The 22,266-nt window shown below is 51.6% G+C and overlaps 1 protein-coding gene across 5 annotated transcripts in view; it reads left to right on the plus strand.

Annotated features, from left to right (window-relative positions):
• LOC147108957 (CMP-N-acetylneuraminate-beta-galactosamide-alpha-2,3-sialyltransferase 2-like) overlaps nucleotides 1–22,266 on the plus strand; it is a 70,358-nt gene that overhangs the window by 42,291 nt on the left and 5,801 nt on the right. For all 5 annotated transcript variants that reach the window (XM_086005946.1, XM_086005951.1, XM_086005950.1 and 2 more), the window contains 4 exons: nucleotides 13,194–13,609; nucleotides 19,268–19,455; nucleotides 20,322–20,498; nucleotides 21,667–21,712. In XM_086005946.1, coding sequence (XP_085862072.1) covers nucleotides 13,361–13,609; nucleotides 19,268–19,455; nucleotides 20,322–20,498; nucleotides 21,667–21,712 — 660 coding nt within the window. In that variant the 5' untranslated portion in view covers nucleotides 13,194–13,360. The remainder of the gene's footprint in view (nucleotides 1–13,193; nucleotides 13,610–19,267; nucleotides 19,456–20,321; nucleotides 20,499–21,666; nucleotides 21,713–22,266) is intronic.

Consider the following 22,266-nt stretch of genomic DNA (forward strand, 5'->3'; position numbering starts at 1 on the left):
ATATCCCACCCTATCCCCGTAACCCCACGTATTTAATCCCCTAACCTCGGCAGAGAGATAATCACAGCAATCAAAGGTGTAAATGGTGTCCAAACAGGTCAGTCAGGAAAACATTACATCAAAGAACAATGAGGTGGAACAATGAGGAAACCATTTACACCTTTGATTGCTGTGATTATCTCTCTGCCGAGGTGTGATAAATGGCAGTTAGAAAGATTACCTGTAAACATCTGACATTATTCTTTGACTATATAAGCTGTGTTTTTATGCATCTCTCCACTTCACCTGACGAAGGAGCAGCGCTCCGAAAGCTTGTGATTTCAAATAAAGCTGTTGGACTATAACCTGGTGTTGTGTGATTTCTTACATTTGTCCACCCCAGTCCAACACCGGCATCTCCACACCATGTCAGACTTATGAATGAAGCATTCCCTGCTACCATTGGCTCTCCATGGCCCACGTGATCCCAGGGGACGCATCGAACTAACTGCGCCCCTGGGATACGCAAGCACTGCGCACCGGCAGCTGGACCAGGCCCCGGATCGGAATTCCACGAGGGCCCACAGCTCAACGGCCAGCGTGCTAGGTAAGTGCAGATCGGGGGCTTGCACCCGCGGGAAGCCCCCGACCCGAATTTCTGGGCCATTACATCTAGTTCCCTTGTCTTGATCATTAATATATAATGGGCCAGAAATTCGCGGCCAAAGGCGTGAGTGCGCTCGGGGTACTCACACATCTGGCCGTTGGAAATGCCGGCGTTCAGCATGAACAGCGCATGTGGGGAACGCCGGCATTTCCAGACCTCGAGCGCGTGCGACTGCACAGGCAGCGCTTGCGCAGTGAACTTCGTAGATTTCATTCATGAAATCCGTGAGGGTAAGTCCTCAGAAGTTACACTTGAAAAAAGCAAGTGTAAAGTGGTTCATTGGCTGCGGAGGAAGAAACATTTTATTGTGGAGCTTCTGAAATGCAATATTTTTGTTTGGGAAAGGGAGGGAAGTTATTTTAAGAAATTTTAAGTAAGTTTTAAAGTTAAAATTTTTTTTCTTTAAAAGGGTTTTCAGAACGGTAGGTAGAAGGAGCAATTGTGGCTGTGTGAATGGAATGTGAGAATGAGTTATGTATGTATGTCCACATATATTCCTTTACGTATATGTATGTATGTTTTATATTCCTTTACTAATGTGTATGAATGTATGTTTTTAATTATGATTTTCCAATAAGTTACTTTCTCTGAAAGTCATAATTAAATAATACATTCATACACATAAGTAAAGGAATATATACATAACACGCAAAGGAATATATACAGACATACATACTTTCAGAAGCGCCACGATAAGAAATATCTTCCTCCGCAGCCTCTGGAGCAACTGTACCCATGCTTTTTTCATGTGTAAGTTGTAAGGACTTGACCTCACTGAAAGCAGTAATGAAAGCGGCGAATTATACTGCGCACGCGCTGCCTGTGCAGTCGCACGCGTTCTGCCTCTGAACCCCTTCGTTCAGAGGACAGGAAATGCCGGTTTTCCCCAAAAGCACTGTGCATGCTGAAAACCGGCATTTCATCCGGCCAGATGCGTAAGTACCCCGACCGTACTCGCGCAGTTGGAAGGGAATTACTGGGCCAACATTTTACATGTCAATAAAATGAAAAATTTAACAATTGCACGACTTGCCCCCTCGCATCTGCGACTGAGGGTCCAAGGAGGTGCATTGCGCAAGAGGTCATCGTACGTATCCTCACACTGTTCCCTTTGGGGAACTGTATGAAGTGGTGGAAGGATTTATGGCCGTGATTAACGCTCATTCCGTGACCGTAACTATCTTTGAACCAGCCATTAGGGTGGTTAGTCCTATGGCGGGAGGGTTTTACGGGCTCCCACAACCCATCTGAGGGGGGGGGGGCCACCAACACCCACGGACGCAAGTATCCCGCTGGATGTCCACCCAGAATTTAAAGTTGGAACTCCGACTCCACTTGCCGGGACTGTCTGGAGTGGGGTTCAAAACCCTACTCCTTCTGGCCCAGCGGCGGGGATGCTTACTGCTACGCAAAAGGCCCACTCCGCACAAAAGGTGACACCCATATGTTTCCTGTGCCTTTTCCCTCCCCGTGACTGGAGCCCTATGCTGCCATTTCACGTTGCTAATCGGATTGGGCCTTTGTCATAGCGGTAGGATCCCCGCCGCTGGGCCAGATCAGGGTAGGGTTTCGAACCCCGCTCCAGACAGTCCCGGCAAGTGGAGTCGGAGCTCCGGCTCTAAATTCTGGGTTGACATCCAGTGGGATATTTGCGTCCGTGGGTGTGGGTGGCCCCCCCTCCTTGTATAGCTTGTGGGAGCCCGTAAAACCCTCCCGCCATAGGACTAACCGCCCTAATGGCTGGTTCAAAGATGGTTACGGTCACGGAATGAGCGTTAATCATGGCCATAAATCCTTCCACCACTTCATACAGTTCCCCAAAGGGAACAGTGTGAAGACACGTATGACGACGACGACATTACTAAATAAATAAATGGAATTAAAAAAATTCTTTTAGGGCTTTTAAAAGTCTTTAAATTGCTTTAATTCTGTTTAAAACTACTTCAGATTACTCAAAATAATGTAAACATTTAAAAAAGTTTATAAAAGTTACCAAAATCTTCAAAAAACTTCCAAAAACCTATTTAAACTGCTGCTTTGCATGTAAAAATGCTTAGCAGCTTGACAGAAACATTGGGGGCGTGTCCAGTGAAACTGAGACCTCAAGGGGTGTGTCTCACTTGCACTGCACGCTCCTGGCTTCGCGCTGGCTGCACTCCTGGGCGGCGTGACGTCATACGCTGCCCGGGATTCTTCTTCTGGAAACACCAATTCCAGGCGTCCCTGGAGCTGATCGGCAGTAGTGCGGGGTAAGTGCAGAAACGGGGCTGCAAGCCCCGTTCACCAATTTCTGGCCCATTGTGAATAGCTGGGGTCCAAGGACCGATCCCTGCGATACTCCACTAGTCACTGCCTGCCTGGCACTCAGAAAAAGACCCGTTTTTTCCAACTTTTTGCTTTCTGTCTGCCAACCAGTTTTCTATCCAAGTCAATACCTTGCCCCCAATCCCATGTGCCTTAACTTTACACGTTAATCTCTTAGGAAGGATGTTCCCGATGGTCGGGGAGTCCAGAACCAGGGGTCACAGTCTAAGGATAAGGGGTAAGCCATTTAGGACAGAAATGAGGAGGATTTTCTTCACCCAGAGAGTGGTGAACCTGTTGAATTCTCTACCACAGAAGGCAGTGGAGGCCAACTTACAAGAAGGAGTTGGATATATTTCTTAAGGCTAAAGGGATCAAGGGATATGAGGAGAAGGCAGGGACAAGGTACTGAATGTGGATGATCAGCCATGATCGCATTGAATGGCGGAGCAGGCTCGAGGGGCCGAATGGCCTACTCCTGCTCCTATCTTCTATGTTTCTATGTTTCTGAAATGCTTAGCTCTAATTTTAAGTTTGTGCCCCCTTGTTCCGGATTCTGCCAGTCTCTGCAACCGATTACAAAGGGTTATGCTTTTGCCTTTTTTATAGTGACTTTTAGCAATGATCTTCCAGATCTAATATTTAACTGCCTGTACTGTATTCAGGCATGGACTTCTAGCCCAATTTGGAAGACACCAGGGGGTAAGTTTTAACTTGGGCCGCCCGGCCTCAATGGGATGCTCGAGGCCCAAAAATGGCTGACCGCCCCGTTTACCCTGCACTCCGGCCGCCAGCCTCAAAGGCATCTTGGACAAAGCGGCCTGAATACGTGCCCGAGTCAGGTGGTGGGCCCTTTAAATATGCAAATCAGGGTCCTCTAATGTTGCCGAGTGTGTCGGCTATTCGACAACCTAAGGCCCAGGGAATTGGTTACTGGGCGAGAGCAGGCAATGTGAGCCCTACACCCAGTTATACTGGGGGGGGGGGCACTCTACACCCAGTTATACCCGGGGGGGGGCAGTGGGCACTCTACACCCAGTTATACTGGGGGGGGGACAGGGGGCACTCTACACCCAGTTATACTGGGGGGGGGGCAGGGGGCACTCTACACCCAGTTATACCCGGGGGGGGGCAGGGGGCACCCTACACCCAGTTATACTGGGGGGGGTGGGGCAGTGGGCACTCTACACCCAGTTATACCCGGGGGGGGTGGGCCGAGAGTGGGCACTCTACACCCAGTTATACTGGGGGGGGGGGGCAGTGGGCACTCTACACCCAGTTATACTGGGGGGGGGGCAGGGGGCACTCTACACCCAGTTATACTGGGGGGGGGGCAGGGGGCACTCTACACCCAGTTATACCCGGGGGGGGGGGGCAGGGGGCACTCTACACCCAGTTATACTGGGGGGGGGGGGGGCACTCTACACCCAGTTATACTGGGGGGGGCAGGGGGCACTCTACACCCAGTTATACTGGGGGGGGGGCAGTGGGCACTCTACACCCAGTTATACTGGGGGCAGGGGGCAGTGGGCACTCTACACCCAGTTATACCCGGGGGGGGGGGGCCGAGAGTGGGCACTCTACACCCAGTTATACTGGGGGGGGGGGGCAGTGGGCACTCTACACCCAGTTATACTGGGGGGGGGGGCCGAGAGTGGGCACTCTACACCCAGTTATACTGGGGGGGGGGGCAGTGGGCACTCTACACCCAGTTATACTGGGGGCAGGGGGCAGTGGGCACTCTACACCCAGTTATACCCGGGGGGGGGGCCGAGAGTGGGCACTCTACACCCAGTTATACTGGGGGGGGGCAGTGGGCACTCTACACCCAGTTATACCCGGGGGGGGGGCCGAGAGTGGGCACTCTACACCCAGTTATACTGGGGGGGGGGGGGCAGTGGGCACTCTACACCCAGTTATACTGGGGGGGGGGCAGTGGGCACTCTACACCCAGTTATACTGGGGGGGGGGGGGCCGAGAGTGGGCACTCTACACCCAGTTATACCCGGGGGGGGGGGGCAGTGGGCACTCTACACCCAGTTATACCCGGGGGGGGGGCCGAGAGTGCGCACTCTACACCCAGTTATACCCGGGGGGGGGCAGGGGGCACTCTACACCCAGTTATACCCGGGGGGGGGCAGGGGGCACTCTACACCCAGTTATACCCGGGGGGGGGCAGGGGGCACTCTACACCCAGTTATACTGGGGGGGGTGGGCCGAGAGTGGGCACTCTACACCCAGTTATACCCGGGGGGGGGGCAGTGGGCACTCTACACCCAGTTATACCCGGGGGGGGGGGGCCGAGAGTGGGCACTCTACACCCAGTTATACTGGGGGGGGGGCAGTGGGCACTCTACACCCAGTTATACTGGGGGGGGGGCAGTGGGCACTCTACACCCAGTTATACCCGGGGGGGGGGCAGTGGGCACTCTACACCCAGTTATACCCGGGGGGGGTGGGCCGAGAGTGGGCACTCTACACCCAGTTATACTGGGGGGGGGGGGGCAGTGGGCACTCTACACCCAGTTATACTGGGGGGGGGGCAGTGGGCACTCTACACCCAGTTATACCCGGGGGGGGAGGCAGTGGGCACTCTACACCCAGTTATACTGGGGGGGGGGGGGGGGCAGGGGGCACTCTACACCCAGTTATACCCGGGGGGGGGCACTCTACACCCAGTTATACCCGGGGGGGCAGGCCGAGAGTGGGCACTCTACACCCAGTTATACCCGGGGGGGGGCAGGGGGCACTCTACACCCAGTTATACTGGGGGGGGGGGGCAGGGGGCACTCTACACCCAGTTATACTGGGGGGGCTGGGCCGAGAGTGGGCACTCTACACCCAGTTATACCCGGGGGGGGGCAGTGGGCACTCTACACCCAGTTATACTGGGGGGGGGCAGTGGGCACTCTACACCCAGTTATACCCGGGGGGGGGGGCCGAGAGTGGGCACTCTACACCCAGTTATACTGGGGGGGGGGCAGTGGGCACTCTACACCCAGTTATACCCGGGGGGGGGGCAGTGGGCACTCTATACCCAGTTATACCCGGGGGGGGTGGGCCGAGAGTGGGCACTCTACACCCAGTTATACTGGGGGGGGGGGCAGTGGGCACTCTACACCCAGTTATACTGGGGGGGGGGCAGTGGGCACTCTACACCCAGTTATACCCGGGGGGGGGCAGTGGGCACTCTACACCCAGTTATACTTGGGGGGGGCAGGGGGCACTCTACACCCAGTTATACCCGGGGGGGGGGCACTCTACACCCAGTTATACCCGGGGGGGCAGGCCGAGAGTGGGCACTCTACACCCAGTTATACCCGGGGGGGGCAGGGGGCACTCTACACCCAGTTATACTGGGGGGGGGGCAGTGGGCACTCTACACCCAGTTATACTGGGGGGGGGGCATGGGGCACTCTACACCCAGTTATACCCGGGGGGGGGCAGGGGGCACTCTACACCCAGTTATACCCGGGGCAGGCCGAGAGTGGGCACTCTACACCCAGTTATACCCGGGGCGGGCCGAGAGTGGGCACTCTACACCCAGTTATACCCGGGGGGGGGGCAGGGGCCACTCTACACCCAGTTATACTCAGGGGGGGGCAGGGGGCACTCTACACCCAGTTATACCCGGGGCGGGCCGAGAGTGGGCACTCTACACCCAGTTATACCCGGGGGGGGGCAGTGGGCACTCTACACCCAGTTATACCCGGGGGGGGGCAGTGGGCACTCTACACCCAGTTATACCCGGGGCAGGCCGAGAGTGGGCACTCTACACCCACTTATACCCGGGGGGGGTGGGCCGAGAGTGGGCACTCTACACCCAGTTATACCCGGGGGGGGGCAGGGGCCACTCTACACCCAGTTATACCCGGGGGGGGGTGGGCCGAGAGTGGGCACTCTACACCCAGTTATACCCGGGGGGGGTGGGCCGAGAGTGGGCACTCTACACCCAGTTATACCCGGGGGGGGGCAGGGGGCACTCTACACCCAGTTATACCCGGGGGGGGGGCAGGGGGCACTCTACACCCAGTTATACCCGGGGCGGGCCGAGAGTGGGCACTCTACACCCAGTTATACCCGGGGGGGGGCCGAGAGTGGGCACTCTACACCCAGTTATACCCGGGGGGGGGGCAGGGGGCACTCTACACCCAGTTATACCCGGGGCAGGCCGAGAGTGGGCACTCTACACCCAGTTATACCCGGGGGGGGCGGGCCGAGAGTGGGCACTCTACACCCAGTTATACCCGGGGTGGGCCAAGAGCGGGCGAGCTGCAGCGGGTCTCCCCTTCGCCAGCTGCATGGTAATGAGGCCTCGCCCTCAGATCAGACCGAGCCTCCTGCCACCCGACAGTTAAAATCGACCCTTGGCGAGCAGCAGCGAATCTGCCGTGGGAGCGATGTACGTTTCTCAGTTCCAATGCACGTTCCTGCAATACATGTACAGCAACTGAACCACAGGGTAAAGCAACGTAAGTTATTTCTCATTACGTCTCTGCGTAGCTCCTCAGGTTGCTTTTCTATGCTGAAGGCACTCTATAAATGCAAGTTGTTGTTGTTGACCCAGGAAATTCTCCAGACTGTCAGTGAGTGCAACTTGAGAAATAGAATTGAAAAGCAGAGAAGTTATGTTAACCTGGTTTGGAACCAAAAAAGGGTGTAAAGATAAACCCAGCAACTACAGGCCAGTCAGTTTGACCTCGGTAGTGGAGAAGCTTTTAGAAACAGTAATCAGGGAGAAAATTAACAGTCACTTGGACAAGTGTGGATTGTTAAAGGCAAATCATGTTTAACCAACTTGATTTGAGTTTTTTGATGAGGTAACAGAGAGGGTTGATGAGGGCAATGCGTTTGACGTACTGTACATGGATTTCCAAAAGGCGTTTGACAAAGTGCCACATAATAGGCTTACCAGCCCATGGAATAAAAGGGACAGTGGCAGATTGGATACAAAATTGGCTAAGTGACAGGAAACAGAGAGTAGTGGTGAATGGTTATTCATCGGACTGGAGGAAGGTACACAGTGGTGTTCCCCAGGGGTCGGTTCTAGGACCACTGCTTTTCTTGATATATATTAATGTCTTGAATGTGGGTGTACAGGGCACAATTTCAAAATTTGCAGATGACACAAAACTTGGAAGTATAGTGAACAGTGAGGAGGATAGTGATAGACTTCAGGAAGACATAGACAGGCTGGTGAAATGGGCGGACACGTGGCAGATGAAATTGAACACATAAAAGTGTGAAGTGATACATTTTGTTAGAAAGAATGAGGAGATGACATATAAACTAAATGGTACAATTCTAAAGGGTGTGCACGATTAGAGAGACCTGGGATATATATGCACAAATTGTTGAAGGTGGCAGGGCAGGTTGAGAAAGCAGCTAAAAAGGCTTACGGGATCCTGGGCTTCATAAATAGAGGCATAGAGTACAAAAGTGTGGAAATTATGATGAACCTTTATAAAACACTGGTTCGGCCCCAACTGGAGTATTGTGTCCAATTCTGGGCACCACACTTTAGGAAGGATGTGAAGGCCTTAGAGAGGGTGCAGAAAAGATTTACAAGAATGGTTCCAGGGATGAGGGACTTCAGTTATGTGGATAGACTGGAGAAGCTGGGGTTGTTCTCCTTGGAGCAGAGAAGGTTGAGAGGAGATTTGATCGAGGTGTTCAAAATCATGAGGGGTCTGGACAGAGTAGAGAGAGAGAAACTGTTCCCATTGGCGGAAGGGTCGAGAACCAGAGGACACAGATTTAAGGTGATTGGCAAAAGAACCAAAGGCGACGTAAGAAAACCTTTTTTACACAGCGAGTGGTTAAGATCAGGAATGCACTTCTTGAAAGGGTGGCGGAGGCAGACTCAATCTTATCTTTCAAAAGGGAATTGGATAAGTATCTGAAGGAAAAAAATTTGCAGGGCTCCGGGGAAAGGGTGGAGGAGTGGGACTAGCTGAGAGTCGGCACGGGCTCAACGGGCCGAATGGCCTTCTTCTGTACTGTAACCATTCTATGATTCTTTAACCTTGGTGAGACCACACTTGGAGCACTGTGCACAGTTCTGGTCTCTATATTGTAAAAAGGATATAGAGGCACTGGAGAAGGTACAAAAAAGATTTATTAGAATGATACCTGAACTGAGAGGTTATAACTATCAGGACAGATTGAACAGGCTGGGGCTCTTTTCTCTAGAAAAGAGAAGACTGACGGGTGAGCTGTTGGAGGACATTAAAATTACGAAGGGGATTCTATAGGGTAGACGTAGAGAAGATGTTTCCACTTGTGTGCGAGACCAGAACTAGGGGCCATAAATATAAGATAGTCACTAATAAATCCAATGGGGAATTCAGGAGAAACTTCTTTACCCAGAGAGTGGTGAGAATGTGGAACTTGCTACCACGGAGTGGTTGAAGCGAATAGCAGAGATACATTTAAGGGGAGGCTTGATAAACACGAGGGAGAAAGGAATAGAAGGATATGCTGATAGGGTGAGATGAAGTAGGGTGGGAGGAGGCTCGTGTGGAGCATAAACATAGAAGATAGGAGCAGGAGTAGGCCATTCGGCCCCTCGAGCCTGCTCCGCCATTTAATGCGGTCATGGCTGATCATCCAAATTCAGTACCCTGTCCCTGCCTTCTCTCCATAGCCCTTGATCCCTTTAGCCTTAAGAAATATATCCAACTCCTTCTTAAATATATTTAATGTCTGAAAGTCCAAATACACCACATCCACTGTGTAAACACCAGCACGGGCCAGTGGGGCCGAATGGCCTGTTTCTGTGCTGTAAAACTATGCAAGTTGTTGTGTTGTTGTTGATCCAGGGAACTCTCCAGACCATCAGCCAGTGCAACTCTTGTCCATCAGTGTTAAAGTGGTGCCACACACTGTGTGTATGTGTTTGCAGCTTGTCTTGGACAGGAAGGAAATGACTCTGCTGGTTTGTCCTTTCAGTGTGCTGGTTACCTTCAGGATTGTTTGGGCCTATTTTCTGCTTCCTACAACCTCTGACTTCTGCTAACTAGTTTTACTGCAGTCTTCAAAACAGTTTTACTGCAGTCACGAGTTGTCCGGTAGGTCTGCCGTTGAGGTTGGAGGACAAGGGGGAGCAGCAAGGAAGAGAGCAGAGGGCAGCGGGGTGAAGAAGGAGTAGGGCACTGCACAGGAGGCCACGCCCACAGCGAGTCTCCAGGGGGCACTTCGCCCACCCGATCTTCACTCGGGGCCAATGTCTCAGGAGTTCCGCTTCACCAAGGAGGGCCAGGCCACCCGCTGTATCCACAACTCGAGCCTCGCACCGGGGCATAGACAGCAGCAACATCTCACAGTTCGCTGTATCAGGGAGGCTCTCTGCACCAGGAGGTCTATCACCCTTCCCCAGAGGGAAGCAGCAAGAGAGAGCACTGGAGCCTGAACACAGTCACTGCTGCATTTAAACAGCTTCAAATACTTGTGTTTTATATTTAAATAAGCAGCACTGTTTTTGGACTGTAATAATGATTCTCCCCTAACGGTTCACAGTAAATTGCCGGAGACCCGGTTTTATAGGGAGGGGGAGTTGAGCACCACAGAATGCATTATGCTGCTGCTGAGGTGGAGCTGGTGTACGTGGACAGTCTCTAAAGTCACAAGATGTAATTGCTCTAAATAGGTACATCCTGAGATCAACCAAAGGCAAATTCCATCTTGTTTTTAATTAATTCATGGGATGTGGGTGTCGCTGGCAAGGCCGGCATTTATTGCCCATCCCTAATTGCCCTTGAGAAGGTGGTGGTGAGCCGCCTTCTTGAACCGCTGCAGTCCGTGTGGTGAAGGTACTCCCATAGTGCTGTTAGGGAGGGAGTTCCAGGATTTTGACCCAGCGACGATGAAGGATTGGCGATGTATTTCCAAGTCTGGATGGTGTGTGACTTGGAGGGAACTTGCAGGTGGTGGTGTTCCCATGCGCCTGCTGCCCTTGTCCTTCTAGGTGGAAGAGGTCGCGGGTTTGGAAGGTGCTGCCGAAGAAGCCTTGGCAAGTTGCTGCAGTGCATCTTGTAGATGGTACACACTGCAGCCACGGTGCGCCGGTGGTGGAGGGAGTGAATGTTTAAGGTGGTGGATGGGGTGCCAATCAAGCGGGCTGCTTTGTCCTGGATGGTGTCGAGCTTCTTGAGTGTTGTTGGAGCTGCACTCATCCAGGCAAGTGGAGAGTATTCCATCACACTCCTGACTTGTGCCTTGTAGATGGTGGAAAGGCTTTGGGGAGTCAGGAGGTGAGACACTCGCCACAGAATACCCAGCCTCTGACCTGCTCTTGTCTTTTGTCATGGTTTTTATCTTTAGATCCATTGAAGTGTAATTATTTGTAGTTCGGCAGTTGCTTCTGAATTCCTGTCTCTTCGCCAGATCAGAAAGAAATAGCAGGAAATGACTGGCTTTCTGTGTTTTTCAAAGATTATTTTGCATCCGTAACTGAAATGTGAGAGGAGCAGTTAAACACAAGACTTGTATAAGGCCAGGAATAATAGTTGGTGATGTTAGGGGATAAATACTGAACAATTGTGAGATTGCTCCATCCACTATTTTAATGAAATGCTAACAAGTTTATTGTAAATGGGTTAAAACCTCCGTTAAATACCAGGCAGAGGAAGGTCACACAGGCGCATTAAGCATTTGCGTCAGCCGTGGCTCACTAGGTAGTACTCTCACCTCTGAGTCAGAATGTTGTGGGTTCAAGTCCCACTCCAGAGACTTGAGCACAAAAATCTCAGCTGACACTCCAGTGCAGTGCTGAGGGAGCGCTGCACTGTCGGAGGGGCAGTACTGAGGGAGCGCCGCACTGTCGGAGGGGCAGTGCTGAGGGAGGGCCGCACTGTCGGAGGTGCAGTGCTGAGGGAGCGCCGCACTGTCGGAGGTGCAGTGCTGAGGGAGCGCCGCACTGTCGGAGGTGCAGTGCTGAGGGAGCGCCGCACTGTCGGAGGTGCAGTGCTGAGGGAGCGCCGCACTGTCGGAGGTGCAGTGCTGAGGGAGCGCCGCACTGTCGGAGGGGCAGTGCTGAGGGAGCGCCGCACTGTCGGAGGGGCAGTGCTGAGGGAGCGCTGCACTGTCGGAGGTGCAGTGCTGAGGGAGTGCTGCACTGTCGGAGGTGCAGTGCTGAGGGAGTGCTGCACTGTTGGAGGTGCAGTGCTGAGGGAGTGCTGCACTGTCGGAGGGGCAGTGCTGAGGGAGTGCCGCACTGTCGGAGGTGCAGTGCTGAGGGAGTGCCGCACTGTTGGAGGTGCAGTGCTGAGGGAGCGCTGCACTGTTGGAGGTGCTGTCTTTCGGGTGAGACATTAAACCGAAGCCCCGTCTGCTCTCTCAGGTGGATGTAAAAGATCCTATGGCACTATTTTGAAGAAGAGCAGAGGAGTTGTCCCTTGTGTCCCGACCTATTTTTATCTCTCAATCAACATAACAAAAGCAGATTACCGGGTCATTATCACGTTGCTGTTTGTGGGAGCTTGCTGTGCGCAAATTGGCTGCCACGTTTCCTACATTACAACAGTGACTACACTTCAAAAAGTGCTTCATTGGCTGTAAAGCGCTTTGAAACGTCTGGTGGTTGTGAAAGGCGCTATAGAAATGCAAGTTTTTTTTATCCATTAAAAGCATCATGTCATCTCCAGGTTATAGATTTTTGGAAATAATTTTTATACTGAGGTGTCCCTCAACACTGCACAGACCTGCTTCCGAATCTGCACTCTAATGCCCCCAAAATTGATCGGACTCTGCAGGAATTGTCCAGGAGGTGCTGCTGGACTCTAGTCCGACGTGCTGTGATTATCCTACAACCTAACCACGGCAGTCCCTGATTTGCCTCCTTTTCTCTCCTGCTCGTTCCCTTCCAACTGGTGTCTTGCACTACGTGACTTGGTCCTTCACCTGAGCTTCTTAACTAAATAATCTGTTGGGTTGGGATAGCCAGAGGGACCCCTTTGGACAACAGATCGCTCCAGGAGCCTTTCCGATGAATGGGATCGGAATCCTACTTGTTCCTGGATGGAGATGGTGACAATGAAACACAAGACAAACGAGACATGACCTTCTCTGTGACTCACCCCAGCCCCCCGCCCCCCACCCCAGTATTGCTGAGGGGAGCATGTTTGATTTGAATTGCTTCCCCCCTACACTATTACCCCCTTTGAAGGGAGAGGTACTAAATAACTGGATTTTTTCCATCATCATATTTGACTAATTTAATATTTTATGCTTTCAAAACTTTCAGCTTGGAACTGCTGTTGAAGGGTGAAAGAGGCCATCAGAGATGATAGTTTGTGAAGACCTCTCAGTGTTGAGCGGGACTTTAACACGATCCCCATCTTCAGGAGGCCCTGGAGCTGAAAGTTGCACCGAGACTTTCCACTGATCTGCGCATTGGTCTGCAATTTCAAAATGAGGTTTTACTCGAGGATAAAGTCTATCCTTGCCATCTGCTGTTTCGTGCCTTCCACATACTTTATCTACAGACACAGTCTAGTGAAGGAGGGACCCGCATGTATGAAGAATTCTTGCGGCTGTGAGACCTGTATCACGGACCGAGGCATCTCCCACTGGTTTGACAAGCGATTTAATTTAAGCATTGAGCCACAACTGACCAGTAATAATGCAAAGATCCCCCAGGAGGTGCTTCTGTGGTGGTTGGTGAGTTAAAATAACATTGTTTTTTTAAAGTCATTCTTGGGATGTGGGCACCGCTGGCAAGGCTGGCATTTATTGCCCAACTCTAGTTGCCCTTGAGAAGATGGTGGTGAGCCGCCTTCTTGAACCACTGCAGTCCGTGTGGTGAAGTTATTCCCACCGTGCTGTTAGGGAGGGAGTTCCAGGATTTTGACCCAGCAACGATGAAGGAATGGCAATATACTTCTAAGTCAGGATGGTGTGTGACTTGGAGGGGAACTTGGAGCTGATGGTGTTCCCATGCGCCTGCTGCCCTTGTCCTTCTAGCTGGTGGAGGTGGTGGGTTTGGGAGGTTTGTTGAATTAATACTTTATTCCCTGTATCGCAGTATCAGAGAGGCTAGGGCTGTCAGACCCCAATAAAACAATGGTTGCGTTTTGTTTTCTGGTGAGGGATACTAAAGCAGGGAATGGAGAATGTCCCACATTGGGCACTTGGTGTCAGCTTCCAACACTTCCAGCAGCTTGGTTAAGTACAGAGCGAGGCTCTGTCCCTTCTGCATCCGAATGACATTTTTCCACTTCCCACAGATCCATCCTAGTGCCCTCGCAGAGTGAGATTGTCAAATGAATCACAGTTTTTAATGTTGAGTTGAGACTGCCCCACACTCGTTACATGGGCAGCCTGCACAGGGAGGACACCAGGCTGCAGTTGAACCCAGGTCCCAGGGATGAAAGTACCCGTAGTTTGACCTTGCAGAATTCCCCTAGGCGCTGCCAGCGCAAGCTTGGTTCTGATCCCAGCGGGATCATTCCCCTCGTCCATTTGTGTCTCTCCTGGCTAATGAGCTGTAGGCGACCGGGTTTAAATGTTCCCGTTTTTCCATCTTCCCCACGCCAGTCATGGCGATTTCTATTGCCGACCTGAGCAATGTCGGATGAGCTGCTCATTATTGTTATTTTGGGGTGACACTCTCCTCGGAATCTTCCTCCACCCCAAATGCCTTCCCTTTGGATTAAGGTTTGATTGATGGGAAGTGGGAGGGGTCTATGTTTGTATCCCACTGTGTGTCAGAGCATCAGTACTCTGTGCCGCGGTTCTGCTTTATATAGAAACCCACACTCTCTGTTGGTTGAAGGCAAGACCTCCCTCATTTTCTTCCCCATCTCCGAAAGAACATAAGAACATAAGAAATAGGAGCAGGAGTAGGCCATTCGGCCCCTCGAGCCTGCTCCGCCATTCAGTGAGATCATGGCTGATCTTCTGCCTCAACTCCATTCACCGGCCCTATCGCCATATCCCTTGATGCCCTTACTAGTCAGAAATCTATTGACTTCTGTTTTGAATATACCCAATGACTGAGCCTCCACAGCCCTCTGGGGTAGAGAATTCCAAGACGATGCAGACATAGAAATCGGGCAAGGGGACTGTGACATACTTGAACATATTAGCATCGAGAGGGAGGAGGTGCTAGCGGTTTTAGCGGGCCAAAAAGTGGATAAATCCCCAGGCCCAGACGAGATGTATCCCAGGCTGCTGTGGGAGGCAAGGGAGGAGATTGCAGGGGCTCTGACACTAATTTTCAGAACCTCTCTGGCCACAGGGGATGTACCAGAGGACTGGAGAACAGCTAACGTAGTACCATTATTCAAGAAGGGTAGCAGGGATAAACCAGGGAATTACAGGCCAGTGAGTCTAACATCTGTGGTGGGGAAATTATTGGAAAAAATTCTGAGGGACAAAATTAATCTCCACTTGGAGAGGCAAGGATTAATCGGGGATAGTCAGCATGGCTTTGTCAAGGGTAAATCATGTCTAACAAATCTGATCGAATTTTTCGAGGGGGTGACTAGTGGGGTGGATGAGGGAAATGCTGTGGATGTGGTGTACATGGACTTCAGTAAAGCTTTTGACAAAGTCCCGCATAGGAGACTGGTCAAGAAGGTAAGAGCCCATGGGATCCAGGGTGCCTTGGCGCGTTGGATCCTAAACTGGCTGAGTGGCAGGAGGCAGAGGGTGATGGTCGAAGGTTGCTTTTGTGACTGGAAGCCTGTGTCCAGTGGGGTACCTCAGGGATCGGTGCTGGGTCCCTTATTGTTTGTGATCTACATAAATGATTGGGATGAAAATGTAAAAGGTATGATCAGTAAGTTCGCAGATGACACGAAAATTGGTGGGGTGGTAAATTGCGAGGAGGAAAGCCTCCGGCTACAGGACGATATAAACGGGTTGGTCAGATGGGCGGAAAAGTGGCAAATGGAATTTAACCCTGAAAAGTGCGAGGTGATGCATTTTGGACGGACAAATAAGGCAAGGGAATACACAATGAGTGGTAGGACCCTAGGAAGTACAGAGGGTCAGAGGGACCTTGGTGTACATGTACATAGATCCCTGAAGGCAGCGGAGCAGGTAGATAAGGTGGTTAAAAAGGCATATGGGATACTTGCCTTCATTAGCCGAGGCATAGAATATAAGAGCAGGGAGGTTATGATGGAGCTGTACAAAACGCTGGTGAGGCCACAGCTGGAGTACTGTGTGCAGTTCTGGTCGCCACACTATAGGAAGGATGTGATTGCTTTGGAGAGGGTGCAGAGAAGATTCACCAGGATGTTACCTGGGATGGAGCGCCTCAGCTATGAAGAGAGGCTGGACAGGCTGGAGTTGTTTTCCTTGGAGCAGAGAAGGCTGAGGGGGGACCTGATTGAGGTGTACAAAATAATGAGGGGCATAGATAGGGTAGATAAAGAGGAACTTTTCCCCTTAGTGGGGGGGTCAATAACAAGGGGGCATAGATTCAGGGTAAGGGGCAGGAGATTTAGAGGGGATTTGAGGAGGAACTTTTTCACCCAGAGGGTGGTTGGAATGTGGAACTCAATGCCTGAAAGGGTGGTGGAGGCAGGAACCCTCACAACATTCAAGAAGCATTTGGATGAGCACTTGAAATGCCATTGCACACAAGGCTATGGACCAAATGCTGGAAAATGGGATTAGACTGGACAGGGATTGATGGGCGGCGCAGACACGATGGGCCGAAGGGCCTCTTTCTGTGCTGTAAAACTCTATGACTCTATGACTCTGTGTGAAGACATTTCTTCTCATCTCAGTCCTGAATGGCCGACCCTTTATCCAGAGGCTGTGGCCCCTGGTTCTAGACTCCCCAGCCAAGGGAAACATTCTCCCAGCATCCACCCTATCAAGTCCTGTAATAATTTTGTATGCTTCAATGAGATCCCCCCTCATTCTTCTGAATTCAAGAGAATACAGGCCTAGTTTACTCAATCTCTTCTCATACGACAGTCCCGCCATCCCAGGAATCAATCTCCTGAACCTTCGTTGCACTCCCTCTATGGCAAGTATATCCTTCCTTAGGTAAGGAGACCAAAATTGTACACAGTACTCCAGGTGTGGTCTCACCAGGGCCCTATATAATTGGAGTAAGACTTCTTTACTCCTGTACTCAAATCCTCTTGTAATGAAGGCCAGCATACCATTTGCCTTCCTAATGGCTTGCTGCACCTGCACATTCACTTTCAGTGACTCATGTACAAGGACACCCAGGTCCCTTTGAGCATCTGCATTCCCCAATCTTTCACCATTTAGGAAATACTCTGCCTTTCTGTTTTTTCTACCAAAGTGGATAACTTCACATTTATCCACATTATAATCCATCTGCCATGTTCTCGCCCACTCACTGAGCCTGTCGAGATCCCCTTGAAGGCTCTTCACATCCTCTTCGCAACTGACACTGCCACCTAGCTTTGTGTCATCAGCAAATTTGGTGATGTTACATTTAGTCCCCTCATCCAAATCATTGATATAGATTGGGAATAGCTGGGGCCCAAGCACCGATTCTTGCGGTACCCCACTAGTCACAGCCTGCCATCCTGAAAAAGACCTGTTTATCCCTACTCTGTTTTCTGTCTGTTAACCAATTCTCAATCCATGCTAGTATATTACCCCCAATCCCATGTGCCCTAAGGCGTTGACTCTTGCTACGGTAAGGCTCCATGGGCAATGGCCGCCTTCTCTATCACACCCAGTTGCTCATTCAGCATGTGTGCACCAAGACAGTGAGTGTGGGCAGCTATCTGACTCAAGCTCTGTGAATCTCCCAGTGCCACATCCTCACTAACACAATCAGATTGCCCCAGGTAAAAGTATCTGAGCTGGTGCCTGGGGTGAAGGAGGGGGTGAGGTGGGAGGGGGTGAGGAGGGAGGGGGTGCGGTGGGAGGGGGTGAGGTGGTTGGGGTGAGGTGGGGGCAATTGGGGCAGAGGAACAGCAGGAGGTCTGAGTAGGAACCCAAAGGTAGGCTTTAGTTTGCCTTCATTTATTTGACTATGAAGGCATCACAGTCGGCCCCAGCAACACCATTATTGACCTCAGTACCCTGGGCTGAGGGTAACAGCCAATCACTATCTAGCCACGTCTCAGAAATTATATGTGTGGATGTTAGTTGGGGATAGAATTCAATTGTGATGAACCCCATGCTCAAATAGCCTGCTGTTATTCACTGTCCAGGATTGCATGTGAAAATCGGCCAAATTTGTGTGATTTGGAAGACCGATTATTTCCACTTTCGTAATTTCACCCGTTTCCGTCCCTGCCTCAGCTCAGCTGAAACCCTCATCCCTGCCTTTGTTACCTCCAGACTCGACTATTCCAACACTCTCCTGGCCGGCCTCCCAGCTTCCACCCTCCATAAACTTCAGCTCATCCAAATCTCTCCTGCCCCCGTGTCCTAACTCACACCCAGTCCCGTTCACCCATCACCCCCTGTGCTCACTGCCCCGTGTCCTAACTCACACCCAGTCCCGTTCACCCATCACCCCCTGTGCTCACTGCCCCGTGTCCTAACTCACACCCAGTCCCGATCACCCATCACCCCCTGTGCTCACTGCCCCGTGTCCTAACTCGCACCCAGTCCCGTTCACCCATCACCCCGTGCTCACTGCCCCGTGTCCTAACTCACACCCAGTCCCGTTCACCCATCACCCCGTGCTCACTGCCCCGTGTCCTAACTCACACCCAGTCCCGTTCACCCATCACCCCGTGCTCACTGCCCAGTGTCCTAACTCACACCCAGTCCCGTTCACCCATCACCCCCTGTGCTCACTGCCCCGTGTCCTAACTCACACCCAGTCCCGTTCACCCATCACCCCCTGTGCTCAGTGCCCCGTGTCCTAACTCACACCCAGTCCCGTTCACCCATCACCCCCTGTGCTCACTGCCCCGTGTCCTAACTCACACCCAGTCCCGTTCACCCACCACCCCGTGCTCACTGCCCAGTGTCCTAACTCACACCCAGTCCCGTTCACCCATCACCCCTGTGCTCGCTGACCTACATTGGCTTTGACTCCCGATCCTGACCCCGCTCTGACCCTGATCCCGCTCTGACCCTGATCCCACCCCCTGACCCCGCTCTGACCCTGATCCCACCCTCTGACCCTGATCCCACCCCTGACCCCGCTCTGACCCTATCCTACCCCCTGACCCTGCTCTGACCCTGATCCCACCCCTGACCCCGCTCTGACCCTGATCCCACCCCTGACCCGCTCTGACCCTGATCCCACCCTCTGACCCTGATCCCACCCTCTGACCCTGATCCCACCCCCTGACCCTGCTCTGACCTTCAGTAAATTATTGTAAAACGACAATCCCTGTTTCTCGTTCTTATCTTCAGAGGTTACAATCTCGGCTTCTGAATCTGAGCCGTGACCACAGCAGGCTGTTCGAATTTGCGCCTAAATCTGACCCATTACGGACCGACAATTCCTGTCAGTGTCGGAGATGTGCCGTTGTTGGGAATTCTGGGAATCTCAAAGGATCAAATTACGGGAAGTTGATTGATTCGCAGGACTTTGTTATAAGGTAAGTTTTAAATTGCAATGGGGTCGCTTTTAGCTCCCTTCGCCCAGCAGGATAGGGGAATTTTAACTCCTAACTCCCTACCTAACCGCACCGTATTCCCGCTCTGGTTCCACACACATCCCAGGGAGCCTCTGCATTGCTGCCCCAGGTTCCCGCCTGTTTCAGGCAGGAGTCCAACTCTAATCTGGGACCCTGACGTCATTCTGAGGCACCAAAGGGCAGAATGTGCACAGCACGCTCCGCCCATTGGGACCTGGCATTAACTGACCTAACCAGCGGTCCTTAAACAGCCGCTGCAAGTGCCCTGGAAAAGGGAGGTTTTTTTTTTATTCTTGTGGGATCAGCTCTTCCTGGCCCCAAAAAATCTTCTGGCCTGATTCTGGCCCGTCCACAATCAGGGTTACAATCCACTCCACTCGGTTTCTGTCCCAAGGCTGCGATCTCAGTGGAAATGAGGTACAGCATTCATTCTTCAATTAAATCTGATGGGTTTCTCTGACCGTCTCTGGGAGCTCTCGAAAAGGTTCACTTGTAGAACGACCCGTGGTGGTAATCTGTCGGAGCAAATCTGCTGGTTACAGAGCCGCCCATTACAGAGCCAGCGATCCACAGATATTGAAGTACAAGGATTTGATTATCACCATCAGAAATCCCCTTGAGCTGTTCTTCCTGTTACTGTGGTAAAGTGCCTCGTCTCTCCTCACCAACTGCCCAGGCCAACACGTTGGGAATTGGGATCTCACCCAGTGAGGATCCTCAAGTGCAGGCCAGTCATTATCCCTTGCGCCTTCCGCTTTTGACCAAAGACTGATTTTGAGCTTGTGTGAACTTGTCTACGGCAGTAACTCTTCGACTCTTCTACTTAGGATGAACAAGGCAGTGACCAAGGGGCACGAGGCAGATGTGGGCAAGAAAACCACCCATCACTTCATGTACCCGGAGAGCGCCAAGAACCTTGAATCCAACGTTCACCTGGTGCTAGTCCCCTTTAAACCTCGCGACCTGCTGTGGTTTGCGAATGTCCTATCGCCAAGAAACCACATGTAAGTAAAACGCAGCCCGACAAAAACATAGTGACCATCTGTAAGAGGAGCCCTACGTCTCACTTAACATGTCCACCTACTGTGGATTAGGCGCTCCCATAAATGTCAGTAGATATCTGATTAAGACAGAGATTAGGGCTCTAGGGTTAAGTACAGATGGAGATGATTGCAGTGTGTGACATGGGAATATCCCATCAAGGAAGGCAGCTGGTGAAGGTACTGTAATAGGACTGGCAGATATTGCTGGGTTTCCATTTGAGGGCAGGGTGGACTTTGTAGGGCAGTAAATGGGTTGGGTAGGATCTGTGACAGGAGAGACTGTGGAGCATGTTCGGGTGGAGCTGGGCTCGTAGGTTTTTTATTCATTCTCATGGTGTGGGCGTCGCAGGCAAGGCCAGCATTTATTCCCCATCCCTAGTTCCCCTGAGAAGGTGGTGGGCCCACTTCTGTTTGATACAACTTGCTAGGCCAGTTCAGAAGGCGGTTAAGACTCAATCATGTTGGTGTGGGACTGGAGTCACCTGTAGGTCCAGACCGGGCAAGGACGGCAGGTTTCCTTCCCTAAAGGACATTAGTGAACCAGTTGGGTTTTTAACGACAATCTGATCACTCCCTATTCGAATTGCTCCTAGTTTTCATTACACCCACAACCTGCTCACAGTCTAATCCCCAACTCTCCTAACTCCTGTGCAGTTCCATCCCCCGACTTAGGAACATTAGGAGGCCATTCAGCCCTTCAAGCCTGTTCCACTATTCAATTTGATCACAGCTGATCAACTCCTTTCCCGCCTTTGCTCCATATCCCCTGATACCCTTACCCAACGAAAATCTATCGATCTCAGTTTTCAAAGCTCCAATTGACCCCCAACATCCACAGCCTTTTTGGGGGAGAGAGTTCCAGATTTCCACTACCCTTTGTGTGAAGAAGTGCTTCCTGATTTCACTCCTGTAGAGTGTGTTGAGGTATTTTTACAGGCGCTCTGTACGTTGGTGTTGATGATCTGTGCATCATCCTTCTCTCCTGGCTTTGACCAGCAGCAGCCTGGTGAAGCGTGTCCTGTTCAACTTCCCCCCCACCTACACTCTGTTCTCCTCTCCCTGTTTCTTTGTGCATTACGCTGACAGTACACACACTGACACCTTCCTTGTGTTATTTCTTACCTTCCAGGACCTTCATGAGAATGAGAAGACACATTGAAGCAGATCTAGACAAGGTGAGACATCCTGTTTTTATGTTAATGTAATAGTGACATGCACCATGTCCACGTGACCGAGGTATATGAGTCTAGTGTGCATAGGTGTGAAAATAAAAATGAGTATGCACGTGTATGTTATGTGTGTACATATGTCAATTTGTGTGTGTGTGTGTGTGTGTATCTTTGTGTGTGCATACAGAAGCCAACAATCTAATCCCTCTAACCAGGATAATTCCGAGTGTTCAGATTGTCCTCCTGCAAATAGGATTTCTCCAAGAGATCTCTCACGTTGGCCAATAACAGTTGTTTAATCCAGGGACAATCTTTTTGCTTTTGTTCCAACAAAAAAACCCCAGAGACTGAACCAAGAACATCACCATCCCACCAGACCCGTCTATAATATCTCACATCACCATCCCACCAGACCCGTCTATAATATCTCACATCACCATCCCACCAGACCCGTCTATAATATCTCACATCACCATCCCACCAGACCCGTCTATAATATCTCACATCACCATCCCACCAGACCTGTCTATAATATCTCACATCACCATCCCACCAGACCG

This window comes from Somniosus microcephalus, chromosome 13 (assembly GCF_052327205.1).
Source record: "Somniosus microcephalus isolate GS21.2 chromosome 13, FLI_Smic_1.0, whole genome shotgun sequence".
Taxonomy (NCBI): Eukaryota; Metazoa; Chordata; class Chondrichthyes; order Squaliformes; family Somniosidae; genus Somniosus; species Somniosus microcephalus.